At 43.1% G+C, this 14,380-nt stretch overlaps 1 protein-coding gene across 2 annotated transcripts in view; it reads left to right on the top strand.

Moving 5' to 3' along the window:
• LOC139381355 (TATA-binding protein-associated factor 172-like) overlaps positions 1-14,380 on the top strand; it is a 64,786-nt gene that overhangs the window by 39,447 nt on the left and 10,959 nt on the right. For both annotated transcript variants that reach the window (XM_071124821.1, XM_071124822.1), the window contains 2 exons: positions 3,119-3,271; positions 7,959-8,080. In XM_071124821.1, the coding sequence (XP_070980922.1) occupies positions 3,119-3,271; positions 7,959-8,080 (275 nt within the window). The remainder of the gene's footprint in view (positions 1-3,118; positions 3,272-7,958; positions 8,081-14,380) is intronic.

Here is a 14,380-nt window from a genome sequence, read left to right as displayed (position 1 = left end):
TGAGCTGCACTACCTGAGCCACTTGTGTGGGTTGTAGACTCCGTCTCATGCTACCACTAGAGTGAAAGCACCGCCAGCATTCAAAAGTGACCAACATCAGCCAGGAAGCATAGGAACTGAGAAGTGGTCTGTGGTTGGATAGAAACCTGGTTATTTGAAGAAATTGAACATAAATGATTCTGAGCTATTATCCACTGTAAAAAAACACTGCTATTGCTTTTGAATATTTTGTTGACCTAAAATTTTAAATGTAGAGATTCAGATTCCCCACCTGCAGAACCACTCCTTTTTTGGGGGTGTCTTGCTAATTGCCTAAAATTTCCACCTGTTGTCTATTCCATTTGCACAACAGCATGTGACATTTATTGTCAATCAGTGTTGCTTCATAAGTGGACAGTTTGATTTCACAGAAGTGTGATTGACTTGGAGTTACATTGTGTTTGTTAATCACACTTATATTACATATTACACACATGACAGTTGTGTGCTTTTTCAAATCATGTCCAGTTGAATTTACCACAGTTGGACTCCCAAGTTGTAGAAACATCTCAAGGATGATCAATGGAAACAGGATGCACCTGAGCTCAATTTTGAGTATCCTAGCAAAGGGTCTGAATACTTAAGTAAATAAGGTGTTTCTGTTTTATTTTTTAATACGTTTGCTAAACATTCTAAACCTGTTCGCTTTGTCATTATGGGGTATTGAGTGTAGATTTGTGAACAAAAAATAATTCAGGTTAGAATATGGCTTTAAAAAAATTTGGAAAACGTATAGGTCTGAATACTTCCTGAATGCACTGTATAATTTCTTAACCATGGGCAAAATCGACATGGGAGGTTTACAGGGATATTGGTATCCACAGTACTCAACCAGTTTTATTTTTTTTATTATACATATTTTTTCATAAATGCACTAATTTAAGCTTAAACTGCAGTGTTCTCTGCCTTGTGGAAAAATGTGTCATATTACAGGATATTAGTTTTAAAGTTAGCTTAAACACTAAAAAATTGTCACTACAATGCCGGTCCCTGACAGTTTGCAAACCCCTGATCTACAGTTGTTTCCTACTGCACAATATGGTCAATTCTATTTTGTCATGTAGAAGGCAGTATAGCTCATTGTTTTCCTATGCTGAATAGTGAGGCTATATTTTATGACGGTTTGATTGCAACTTGGACCTCTGTCAGTTCAATTAGAGATTAAGTGGGAGTAATGAATCAGGCACACTGCAGAACTGGACAACTCAATGTCATTACTTTCCATACCAAGATGTACATTGTTGACTCTCATACAGTGGGGCAAAAAAGTATTTAGTCAGCCACCAATTGTGTAAGTTCTCCCACTTAAAAAGATGAGGCCTGTAATTTTCATCATAGGTACACTTCAACTATGACAGACAAAATGAGAAATCACATTGTAGGATTTTTAATTATTTGCAAATTATGGTGGAAAATAAGTATTTGGTCAATAACAAAAGTTTCTCAATACATTGTTATACACCCTTTGTTGGCAATGACAGAGGTCAAATGTTTTCTGTAAGTATTCACAAGGTTTTCACACACTGTTGCTGGTATTTTGGCCCATTCCTCCATGCAGATCTCCTCTAGAGCAGTGATGTTTTGGGGCTGTTGCTGGGCAACACAGACTTTTAACTCCCTCCAAAGATTTTCTATGGGGTTGAGATCTGGAGACTGGCTAGGCCACTCCAGGACCTTGAAATGCTTCTTACGAAGCCACTCCTTCGTTGCCCAGGCGGTGTGTTTGGGATCATTGTCATGCTGTAAGACCCAGCCACGTTTCATCTTCAATGCTCTTGCTGATGGAAGGAGGTTTTCACTCAAAATCTCACGATACATGGCCCCATTCATTCTTTCCTTTACACGGATCAGTCGTCCTGGTCCCTTTGCAGAAAAACAGTCCCAAAGCATGATGTTTCCACCCCCATGCTTCACAGTAGGTATGGTGTTCTTTGGATGCAACTCAGCATTCTTTGTCCTCCCAAACATGACGAGTTGAGTTTACCAAAAAGTTATATTTTGGTTTCATCTGACCATATGACATTCTCCCAATCTTCTTCTGGATCATCCAATTGCTCCCTAGCAAACTTCAGACGGGCCTGGACATGTACTGGCTTAAGCAGGGGGACACGTCTGGCACTGCAGGATTTGAATCCCTGGCGGCGTAGTGTGTTACTGATGGTAGGCTTTGTTACTTTGGTCCCAGCTCTCTGCAGGTCATTCACTAGGTCCCCCCGTGTGGTTCTGGGATTTTTGCTCACTGTTCTTGTCATCTTTCTGACTCCACGGGGTAAATCTTGCGTGGAGCCCCAGATCGAGGGAGATTATCAGTGGTCTTGTATGTCTTCCATTTCCTAATAATTGCTCCCACAGTTGATTTCTTCAAACCAAGCTGCTTACCTATTGCAGATTCAGTCTTCCCAGCCTGGTGCAGGTCTACAATTTTGTTTCTGGTGTCCTTTGACAGCTCTTTGGTCTTGGCCATAGTGTAGTTTGGAGTGTTTTAGGTTATGGACAGGTGTCTTTTATACTGATAACAAGTTCAAACAGGTGCCATTAATACAGGTAACGAGTGGAGGACAGAGGAGTCCCTTAAATAAGTTTTTACAGGTCTGTGAGAGCCAGAAATCTTGCTTGTGTTGTAGGTGACCAAATAATATTTTCCATCATAATTTGCAAATAAATTAAAAATCCTACAATGTGATTTTCTGGATTTTTCTTCTCATTTTGTCTGTCATAGTTGAAGTGTACCTATGATGAATATTACAGGCCTCATCTTTTTAAGTGGGAGAACTTGCACAATTGGTGGCTGACTAAATACTTTTTTGCCCCACTGTATGTAATATTTAGGAGGCTTGTCTTTTGCACCTGATATTATTTGTTGTGATATTTTATAGCCTTTTCACACCATTGTGCTGAGCCAATTCATATTGTGCTCAGATATTTTATTTTCTCATTTGTCCTTTCCAGCAAGGTTCCAGCAGCTATGGTGGATGCTAAACCAGGCCAGCAAAGTATATTTGGGCTTTGTTTGGCTTAAGGGTGTGAAAGGGGTTTGAATTTATCGGCCTCAAACTATCTTTTTTTAAAAAAAATTTAGGCTGGTATCCCGGACCCTCCCACCATGTCGGATGATCTGATTCGCCAGAAGGCCAGAGAGCGTCACTTTCTGGAGCAGCTGCTTGACAGCAGGAAGCTGGAGAACTACAAGATCCCTGTGCCCATCCAGGCTGAGCTCCGCAAGTATCAGCAGGTGTGTTTGCAAATCTGTTTACACGTCTGTCTTTTTACTTGTCTGTTTTATTGATCCATCTCTAACAGTCATACATAAACAATCGGTAGAACCGCTGTTAGCCCTTGACTACATGTGCACTGTGTCAAACTACGGCAAGCTACACCCGGCGCAACTCACACATTGCCTGTCCTTGAGGAACATGTAGGCTGCATCTTGCTTCCTACCCACTCATGCTGCACAAATTTAACACACTTGACTAATGCAGAACTTTGAACTCTTAATTTACTGTTCAGCAAAATGATTTCCAGACAAGATACAGCACTTTACAAAGAAAGATACCGGTAGCTTGCTAGTTAGTTTTATGTGAATGCTGAATGTAATTCTAGCTGGCTAACTTTGCTAGCTAGCGTACAGCTGAAGCTAACGTCAGTACTCAACCCCAGACCTTTATTTGTGATATTGCAAACATGACGCTGATTTCACTGGGGTAATTAACTTATCATTCCCTTGCCGAACTGCCAACATGTCAATCGCCTACAATTGGTGACAGATTGTAATGCTAACATAAAAACTCTGCATAAAAACAATATCAAACTTTATTTGTCACGTGCCGAATACAAGTGTCGACTTTACCGTGAAATGCTTACTTACAAGCCCTTAACAAACAGTGCAGTTCAAGAAGAGTTAAGAAAATATTTACCAAGTAGACTACAATAAAAAGTAACACAATAAGAATAACAATATCGAGGCTATATACAGGGGGCACCGGTACGGAGTTAGTGTGTGGGGGTACAGGTTAGTTGAGGTAATTTGTACATGTAGGTGGGGGTGAAGTGACTGCATAGTTAATAAACAGCGAGTAGTAGCAGTGTACAAAAGGGAGGGGTCAATGTAAATTGTCCGGTGGCGATTTTATTAATTGCTCAGCAGTTTTATGGCTTTTGGGTAGACGCTGTTGTGGAGCCTTTTGGTCCTAGACTTGGCGCTCTGGTACCGCTTCCTGTGCGGTAGCAGAGAGAAGTTTGACTTGGGTGACTGGAGTATGACAATTTTATGGGCTTTCCTCTGCCTATTACATAGGTCCAGTATGGCAGGAAGCTTGGCCCCAGTGACTTACGGTCAAATGCCGAGCAGTTGCCATGCCAGGCAGTGATGCTCTCGATGGTGCAACCTGTAGAACCTTTTGAGGATCTAGGGACCCTGCCAAATCTTTTCAGTCTCCTGAGGGGGATTAAGCATTGTCGTGCCCTCTTCATGACTGTCTTGGTATGTTTGGACCGTTCGGTGACGTGGACAACAAGGAACTTGAAACTCTCGACCCGCTCCACTACTGCCCCGTCGATGTTAATGGGGGCCTGTTTGGCCCGCCTTATCCTGTAGTCCACGATCAGCTCCTTAGTCTTGCTCACATTGAGGGAGAGGTTGTTGTCCTGGCACCACACTGCCAGTTCTGACCACCAACCTACAGGCCGTCTTGTCGGTGATCAGGCCTACCACTCATCAGCAAACTTAATGAGATGTTGGAGTCGTGTTTGGCCACGCAGTCGTGGGTAAACGGGGAATACAGGAGGGGATTAAGCACATACCCCTGAGGGGCCCCAGTGTTGAGGATCAGCGTGGCAAACGTGTTGCCTCTTACCAACTGGGGGTGGTCTGTCAGGAAGTCTGGGATCCAGTTGCAGAGGGAGGTGTTTAAATCCCAGGGTGCTTAGCTTAGTGATGAGCTTTGTGAGCACGATGGTGTTTAAAGCTGAGCTGTAGTCAGTGAACAGCATTCTTACATATGGGTTCCTTTTGTCCAGGTGGGAAAGGGCAGTGTGGAGTGCGACTGCATCTGTTGGGGCGGTATTGGAGTGGGTCTAGGGTGTCAGAGGATGCTGTTGTGAACCATTACTAGCCTTTCAAAGCACTTCATGGCTACTGACGTGAGTGCTAAGGGGCGGTTATCATTTATGCAGGTTACCTTTGCTTCATTGGGCACAGGGACTATGGTGGTCTGCTTGAAACATGTAGGTATTACAGACTCAGTCAGGGAGAGGTTGAAAATGTCAGTTAGCGACTTGACCGTTGATCCGTACATGCTTTGAGTACAAGTCCTGCTTATCTACATGGCCCTGCGGCTTTGTGAATGTTGACCTCTTTAAAGGTTTTGTTCACATCGGCTACAGAGAGCATTATCACAGTCATCCAGAACAGCTGGTGCTCTCGTGCATGCTTCAGTGTTGCTTGCTTCGAAGCGAGCAAAACAGGCATTCAGCCTCATTGGGCAGCTCATGGCTGGGTTTCCCTTTGTAGTCCCTAATAGTTTTCAAGCCCTGCTATATCAAACGAGCGTCAGAGCCGGTGTAGAATCTAGGTCCTGTATTGAAGCTTTGCCTGTTTGATGGTTCATCTGAGGGCATAGTGGGATGTCTTATAAGCGTCCGGATTAGTGTCCCGCTCCTTAAGTGGCAGCTCTAGCCTTTAGCTCGATGTGGATGTTGCCTATTATCTATGGCTTCAGGTTGGGATATGTACGTACGGTTGCTGTGGGGACTGTCGTCAATGCACTTATTGATGAAACCTATGACCTGAGGTGGTATACTCCTCAATGCCATTGGATGAATCCCGGAACATATTCCAGTCTGTGCTAGCAAAACAGTCCTGTAGTGTCATGCGTGTCACCTGACCACTTCTGTATTGAGTGAGTCACTGGTACTTCCTGCTTTAGTTTTTGCTTGTAAGCAGGAATCAGGAGGATAGAATTATGGTCAGATTTGCCAAATGGAGGGCTTGCTTTTTTCTAACCAGGTGTGATTGTCGGATTTGCGTTTATCGTCGAAGGAATGAGCATTACACCTAGGCCTGTACTCTGGAGCGGGAACGATTTGGAGGTGGAGGGTCCGTCATGGTCTGGGGCGGTGTCACAGCATCAGACTGCGCTTGTTGTCATTGCAGGCAATCTCAACGCTGTGCGTTACAGGGAAGACATCCTCCTTCATGTGGTACCCTTCCTGCAGTCTCATCCTGACATGAGCCTCCAGCATGACAATGCCACTCTTGAGCAGGTTTACCTCAGTGATCTCTCTACTTACCTTGGTTCCCCTTTCCCTTGATCCTGACTCGTCTCCCAGTCCCTGCTGCTGAAAAACATCCCCACAGCATGATACTGCCACCACCATGCTTCACCGTAGGGGTGGTATTGGCCAGGTGATGAGCGGTACCTGGTTTCCTCCAGATGTGACACTTGCCTTTCAGGCTCAAAGTTAATCTAGGTTTCATCAGACCTGAGATTCCTTTTTTTTATGTTCCGAGAGTCGTCTAGGTACCTTTTGGCAAACTCCAAGCAGGCTGTCAAGTGCCTCTTTTTTTTACTGAGCAGTGTCTTCTGTCTCGCCACTTGGTGGAGTGCTGCAGAGATGGTTGTCCTTCTGGAAGGTTCTCCCATCTCCAGAGTAACTCAGGAGCTCTGTCAGTGACCATTGGGTTCTTGGTCACCTCCCTGACCAAGGCCCTTCTCCCCCAATTGGTCAGTTTGGCCGGGCAGCCAGCTCTAGGAATAGTCTTGGAGGCTCCAAACTTCTTCCATTTAAGAATGATAAAGACCACTGTCCTTGGACCTTCAATGCTGCAGAATTTTTTTGGTACCCTTCCCCAGATCTGTGCCTCAGCACAATCCTGTCTCGGAGCTTTACAGGCAATTCCTTCGACCTCCTGGGTTTGTTTTTCCTCTGACATGCACTGTCAACTGTGGGACGTTTTTATAGAGATGGGTGTGTGCCTTTCCAAATCATGTCCAATCAATTGAATTTACCACAGGTGGACTCGAATCAAGTTGTAGAAACATCTCAAGGATGATCAATGAAAACAGAATGCACCTGAGCTCAATTTCGAATCTCATAGCAAAGGGTCTGAATACTTATCTAATTAAGGCATTTGTGTTTATTTAATATCTGCTAAACTTTCTCGCTATGTCATTATGGAGTATTGTGCGTAGATTACTAAGGATATACTTTAAAAGAATCAGGCTGTAACATAACAATTTGGAAAAGTCAAGTGGTCTGAATACTTCCCGACGGCACAAATTATTCTGAAGGTAACCTGGATGTATTTGCAATTCGTTTTGGATTATTTTGTGCAAAGTAAAAAAAGTAATGGTAAATGTTACCTATTCAGCACTTTCCACTTCATTTTTAGTGTCATTGTTTTTTGGCAAAGCTCTACAAAAAGGGATTGCTTTTAAATGCTGCAGGGATGTCGGCTGCTGCTGACAAATTACTTTTTGGACAGAACAAATAAAATAAAAAATGGTAGAATTGATGGGCTTGTGTACTCTGCTGGTATCCTGCTGAGCCCAACATCTATCTCTCTAGTGTAATGGAACCCTGCAGAGTTTTGGAATAAAACTTCTGCTGGTCAACAATGGATAGGACTACGCTCAGTTTTTATACCCCAGCATAAACTCATCTAGACTGGTGCAGAATAAGCATGCCACTGTGACATTCAGTGTTTGATTAGTTGTTTGGGATACAAAGTGATTTGTGCAGTTCGAATTCTATGTAGTCCATCTCGTACAATCAATATAAGCACGGTGAAGATGTTTGCGTGAATCCTTTGACTCACAAACACAGTGCAACAGCTCATTGCATCCCATGGTGGTCTGCTCTGTCATAGCTAGTATGTAAAATTATTTGATAGACAGTTTCAATAACTTTGATCTCTCCAGGACGGAGTGAACTGGCTGTCCTTCCTGAACAAGTACAAGCTCCACGGTATTCTCTGTGATGACATGGGACTGGGCAAGACCCTGCAGTCCATCTGCATCCTGGCTGGGGACCACTACCTCAGGTACTGAACTGCATGACCACACACTACTTACGTTCTAGGCCGACTATATTGCAGTTGTGCTGCATTTATCAACAAATGGTTGCATGTCATCAACTGCGCAGTTTGGCATCATATTGCTATGTCAGAATGTGGTAAGGTGATATGCTAAATACTAGGGATGTGCCTCTTTCCTTTTCAAGACCATGCCTATCTAGATGCATGTGCTCAATACGATACAGGAACTATGTTTTTTAGTTTGAAGCGTTTCGGTTTGATTAGAGAACGATCTGATTCAATACATTAACATTTGTTGAATAACCACAATTTTCCTTTATAAATTAACCTGCTGCTGATATGGCGCTCATGAGCTGGGTGTTTTGTGTGGGAGTTATGCATGTGTATGGACTATATATGGAGCTGAGACACAAGGGAGACTAGGTATCTATCAGCCTTCTACCAGATTAGGGGGTCAATGTAGCCTATAGTTTTACTCCCCCACTAATTAACTTGTAATTTTAGCAAATTAAGTAACACATAAAAAAAAAGTGTACTTTTTTTTTTTATTTAACTAGGGAAGTCGGTTAAGAACAAATTCTTACTTACAATGACGGCCTACCCCGGCCAAACCTTCCTCTGACCCGGACGACGCTGGGCCAATTGTGAGCTGCTCTATGGGACTCCCAATCACTGCTGGTTGTGATACTACAGAACCCAGGTTCGATCCCGGACTGTGATACCTCTAGCTCTATGATGCAGTGCCTTACACTGCTGCTCCACTAATCTCTGAATTAAGTGTTTGAGCTAGTAATGTATCAATATTTATCGTTTACAAATTACAGATGAGAGACAATTTTAAAATACAGCACAACTTTGGATTTCACCCCATCTCAAAATCGAATGGTTTTGACCATTTGGAAGTCTTTGCAGAGTGATCTCTGGCTTCGGCCATGCAGTGCGCCTCGCAAACATGATCGCTGTCCTCGTTATACAGGGAAAGTTTATTTTCATAGTACAAAATTACAATATACACATTGTACCATATACACATTGCAAAAATACCAAAACTATTGCTCATGGTGAATCTGAATAATCAAAATCAAATCTATTGTAAGCCCCATTTTCAACAGCACATGCCTTCAGAAAGAATTCACACCCCTTGACTCTTTCCACAGTTTGTTACAGCCTGAATTTAAAATGGATAAAGTTGCTTGTTACTGGCCTACACACAATACCGCATAATGTCAGTAATTGACTCAAAACATGTAATTCATTTCTAAAAATGTCTATATTCAAATCAAACTGTCACATGTGCCGACTACAAGTGTGGACTTTACCGTGACATGCTTACTTACAAGCCTATAACAGTGCAGTTCAAGAAGAGTCAAGAAAATATTTATCAAATTAAAATAATAAAGTAGCAGAATAAAATGACGAGGCTATATATGTGGGGTACTGAGTCATTTTCCATTTAGGGGTGACTGCATAAATAATAAACGTGAGGAGCAGCAGTGTACAAAACAAATGGAGGGGGGTGTGAATGTAAATAGTCTGTTGTGCAGCACTCTCTTTGCTTGGTGGTAGAAGCTGTAAAGGAGCTTTTTGGTTCTAGACTTTGCACTCCGGTACTTGCTGTGTAGTAGCAGAGAACAGTATGACTGGAGTCTGACAATTTTATGGGCTTTCCTCATTCCTCTGCCTATTGTATGGATGGCAGGAAGCTTGCCCGTACGCACTACCCTCTAGCGCCTTACGGTCAGATACCGAGCAGTCTCCATACCAGGCGGTGATGCAACCGGTGCCCGACGGTGCAGCTGTAGAACTTCTTGAGGATCCGGGGACCCATGCCAAATCTTTTCAGTCTCCTGAGGGGGAAAAGTTTTTGGTGCCCTCTTCACAACTGTCTTGGTGTGTTTGGACCATGATAGTTTGTTGGTGATGTGGACACCAAGGAACTTGAAACTCTCGACCCTGCTCCACTACAGCCCCGTCGACGTTAATGGGGGCCTGTTCGGCCCGCCTTATCCTGTAGTCCACGATCAGCTCCTTAGTCTTGAGCACATTGAGGGAGAGGTTGTCCTGGCACCCCACTGCCAGTTCTCTGACCACCTCCCTATAGGCGGTCTCATCGCTGTCGGTGATCAGGCCTACCACTGTCATCAGCAAACTTAATGATGGTGTTGGCATCGTGTTTGGCCACGCAGTTGTAGGTGAACAGGGAGTACAGTAGGGGGACTCAGTACACACCCCTGAGGGGTCCCAGTGTTGAGGATCAGCGTGGCAGACATGTTGTTGCCTACCCTTACCACCTGGGGGTAGCCTGTCAGGAAGTCTGGGATTCAGTTGCAGAGGGAGATGTTTTAGTACCAGGGTCCTTAGCTTAGTGATGAGCTTTGTGGGCACAGGGACTGGGCACAGGGACTATGGTGGTCTGCTTGAAACATGTAGGTATTACAGACTCTGTCAGGGAGAGGTTGGAAATGTCAGCGTAGACGCTTGCCAGTTGGTCCGCATGCTTTGAGTATGCGTTCTGGTAATCCGTCTGGCCCTGCGGCTTTGTGAATGTTGACCGGTTTAAAGGTCTTGCTCACATCGGCTACCAACTTATCACAGTCATCCAGAACAGCTGGTGCTTCAGTGTTGCTTGCCTCGAAGTGAGCATGAAAGGCATTTGGCTTGTCTGGTAGGCTCTTGTCACTGGGCAGCTCGCGGCTGTGTTTCCCTTTGTAGCTCCTAATAGTTTTCAACCTCTGCCAAATCTGAGTGTCCGTGTAGTAGGATTCAGTCTTAATCCTGTATTGACGCTTTGCCTGCGACGGTTTGTCACATATCCGGACGCTTATAAGAAATCCTGCTGAGTGTCTCGCTCCTTGAAAGCGGCAGCTCTAGCCTTTAGCTCGATGCGGATGTTACCTGTAATCCATGGCTTCTGGTTGGGATATGTACTTACGGTCACTGTTGGTACGATGTCATCGATGCACTTATTGATGAAACCTATGACTGAGGTAGTATACTCCTCAATGCCATTGGATGAATCCCGGAACATATTCCAGTCTGTACTAGCAAAACAGTCCTGTAGCATCCGCGTCATCTGACCACTTCTGTATTGCAGCTCGGTTCGTTAGGAGCATGTGAAATGTCAGCCATCCTCTTCGGCGCCATCAACCTTTTCAAGGCAAGCCTAAATATTTTCCTAAAGTCACAAGTTGCATGACCTCGCTCTGTGTGCAATAATGGTGTTTAAGGTGATATTTGAATGACTACATCTCTACCCCACACACAATTATCTGTTAGGTCCGTCAGTCGACCAGTGAATTTCAAACCGTTTCAACCACACAGACCAGGGAGATTTTCCAATGCCTTGCATGGTTAAATAAAAAAGCTGTCATTGAATATCCCTTTGCGCATGGCACAATTATTAATTACTCTTTGGGTGGTGTATCAATACACCCAGTCACTACAAAGATACAGGCGTCCTTTTGAACTCTGTTGTCGGAGAGGAAGGAAACTGCTCAATGATTTTCTCCATTAGGCCAATGGTGACTAATGGCTGGGATAGGAGAACTGATGGATCAACATTGTAGTTACGCTACAATACTAACCTCATTGCCCGAGTGGAAGGAAGCCTGTACAGAAACAGTCTTCCTGCATCCTGTTTGCAACAAGGCACTAAAGTTTTTAAAAAATGTGGCAAAGCATTAACCTTTCATCCTGAATACAAATTATGTTTGGGTTCAATCCAATACAACATTACCACTCCATATTTTCAAGCATAGTGCTGGCTGCATCATGTTATGGGTATCCTTGTAATTGTTAAGGACTAGGGAGTTAGCACAGGCAAAATCCAAGAGGGAAAACCTGGTGGTCTTCTTTCAGCAGGACAATTACCTAAAACACGAGGCCAACTCTACACTGGAGTAGGTTACCAAGAAGACGGTGAATGTTCTTAAGTGGCAGAGTTTACTTAAATATGCTTGAAAATCTATGGAAAGACCTCAATGGTTGTCTAACAGTGATCAACCAATTTGACAGAGCTTGAAGAATTTTCAAAATAATAATAGGCTAATGTTGCACAATCTAGATGTGGAAAGCTCTCGTAGACTTACCCAGAAAGACTCACAGCTGTCATCACTTCAAACATGTATTGACTTGGGGTTGAATACTTACCGAATCAAGATTGTTTTTATTATTATTTTTTTTACAAATGTTAGCATTTTTCTTCCACTGACAGAGTATTTTGTGTAGATTTGTATTTAAAAAAAAATATACATTTGAATCCCACTTTGTAACACAACAAAATGTCAAGTATAGGATTGTGAACACTTTCTGAAAGCAATGTAGATGACAACCTGGTAAATTACGTAGGTTGTCACTAGGGCTGTTGCGGTGACCGTTATACCACCACACTGTTTAGTCATGGTAACTAAGCGCTGATTTTTCTGATGGTCAGTAGCCTACTGCCTGGTACTCGGCACGCTATTGTCCCTCTAATCACTCTGACATCAATGCAAATGTAATCAAATCTAATCAAACACTTCATGAGAGCTCATGTTGCGCAACATTTGTATTGGCTATGCAATTTTGTGAGAACTGAGTTTTGATCGCCTCTATTAAAAACAGGATCCCATCAGCTTTCTATAGGCTAGGCCTACTATATTTATCAACTTTACTAATATTAAGCACATGTTACAAAGCGACACAATGAGTATAGCTTACCTGGCATGAAAATGAACCACAGGAAAAGCATCCTCCCGCCGTTCCGAGACGGGTGCATGTTACTGGTCCATTCTAAATCCCAACTAATTTCGCACACGTTTTGTATATATCAAGAATAGCCTGATGGGTGACAATATTAGCGTATCACTTGCGACTATCACTTGCGACTATCACTTGCGACTATCACTTGTGAATGATGCCCAGCTTGTGTGTAGTAAGGCAAATACCGCATGCCATTTTGCTGCCTTTTTCAAATCCTATTCACACACCTCATGTAGCCTAGCCCATAGGCCTATATGTTTTGATAAGGCTTGTATCATAACTAAAGTGTCCAAAACTTAATTTAAGCACATTGCACTGGTTGTAAAGTGGATTAGACTGGCATACATAGGTGGCGCGTGAGTTAAGTTTGGGGAAGAATTTCATACAAATGCACCTTTTTATAATAAAGCATTACATGCATAATCGATTTTGCCGTCACTTTTGAGAATGGTGTTTTGCCTACTGCTGTGTGAGCATTGCTGCGCTTATCAACAAACGTTCTGCGCTGTTGCATCAGCCTCATTGCTTTTAAAGGTCTTGATGCTCGTGGTTAGTAACTTGGCATCTATCGCATCCCACAACCGTCCCAGGCTATGTTTTGGAATTTTTATTTCTCGCACAGTAGGACAAGTTGCCCAATAGAATGGGTTAACTTTTGTACTATGGGCAATAATAGATTGACATAGGCTTTTGCTGTTCGTTAGGCCTACTCATCTTGTTGGCTGACAAAGTAAATCTGGACAGTTCTTCCAACATCTTCAATATGCACCTCGTAATTCGATAATGATGTGTGCAGTTGCATCTCCGACCATGTCTGTGTTTTGTAGCATGTGAGAAGGACCCGACTACATGCCGGGCATTAGCTAATAAGACTTGAGATATGTGAGAGGAGCACGCAGCCAGGAGAAAGGAATTATAATGAATTATTCAGCACAGCGGCCACTGGCCGCAACAGGGATTTTTTTTTTAAAGGGGGTATTACAGCCATACAAAGGGGATTCCGCCTGAAAATTCAAGGCATTATAAAGAGCTTGTAAAATTGTGAATGAGAGGCTGAAGTGTGTGCAAAAAAAACAAACAAAGCAGAGCTCATGCCTTTCATGCAACTTTTTTTTTTCCTAATCCTCAGTCACATCATGCAGATTTAGAATGTAATCAAATCACACAGCCCAACGTTTGTCTCGCAACTAAAGTTGCATAAACGACTCCCGAATGAAGCGTATAGGAGAGCCTGTTTCTTTGTTAACCGCTCAACACAGAATAGCTGCATGTGTGCTCTCCTTCAAATAGTTTGCAGAAAATATCCTGTATTTTATTCAGCTGTGTTATTGTATTCTTCATACTATAAAGTAATGCCACGGAATTGTGAGCAAATCTTATCTGCTAAATGAACTAGTGTAGCCCACAGCCGTACGGCATAGCCAGATCAGGGCCTAACAAAGGTTTACTTAGATATGCTAGTCTGTTCTTCTGAAATATACATTTTCTAAATGTCATGTTTCTTTAGACCGGTGTAAAACTGATTTATTGTGATTGCGTAGACTGTTAAGTGTTCCAGTGGCTTGT

Source organism: Oncorhynchus clarkii, chromosome 23 (assembly GCF_045791955.1).
Source record: "Oncorhynchus clarkii lewisi isolate Uvic-CL-2024 chromosome 23, UVic_Ocla_1.0, whole genome shotgun sequence".
NCBI lineage: Eukaryota > Metazoa > Chordata > Actinopteri > Salmoniformes > Salmonidae > Oncorhynchus > Oncorhynchus clarkii.
The sequence above is the reverse complement of the archived record's forward strand: the minus strand, read 5'-3'. Positions and strand labels throughout refer to the sequence as shown.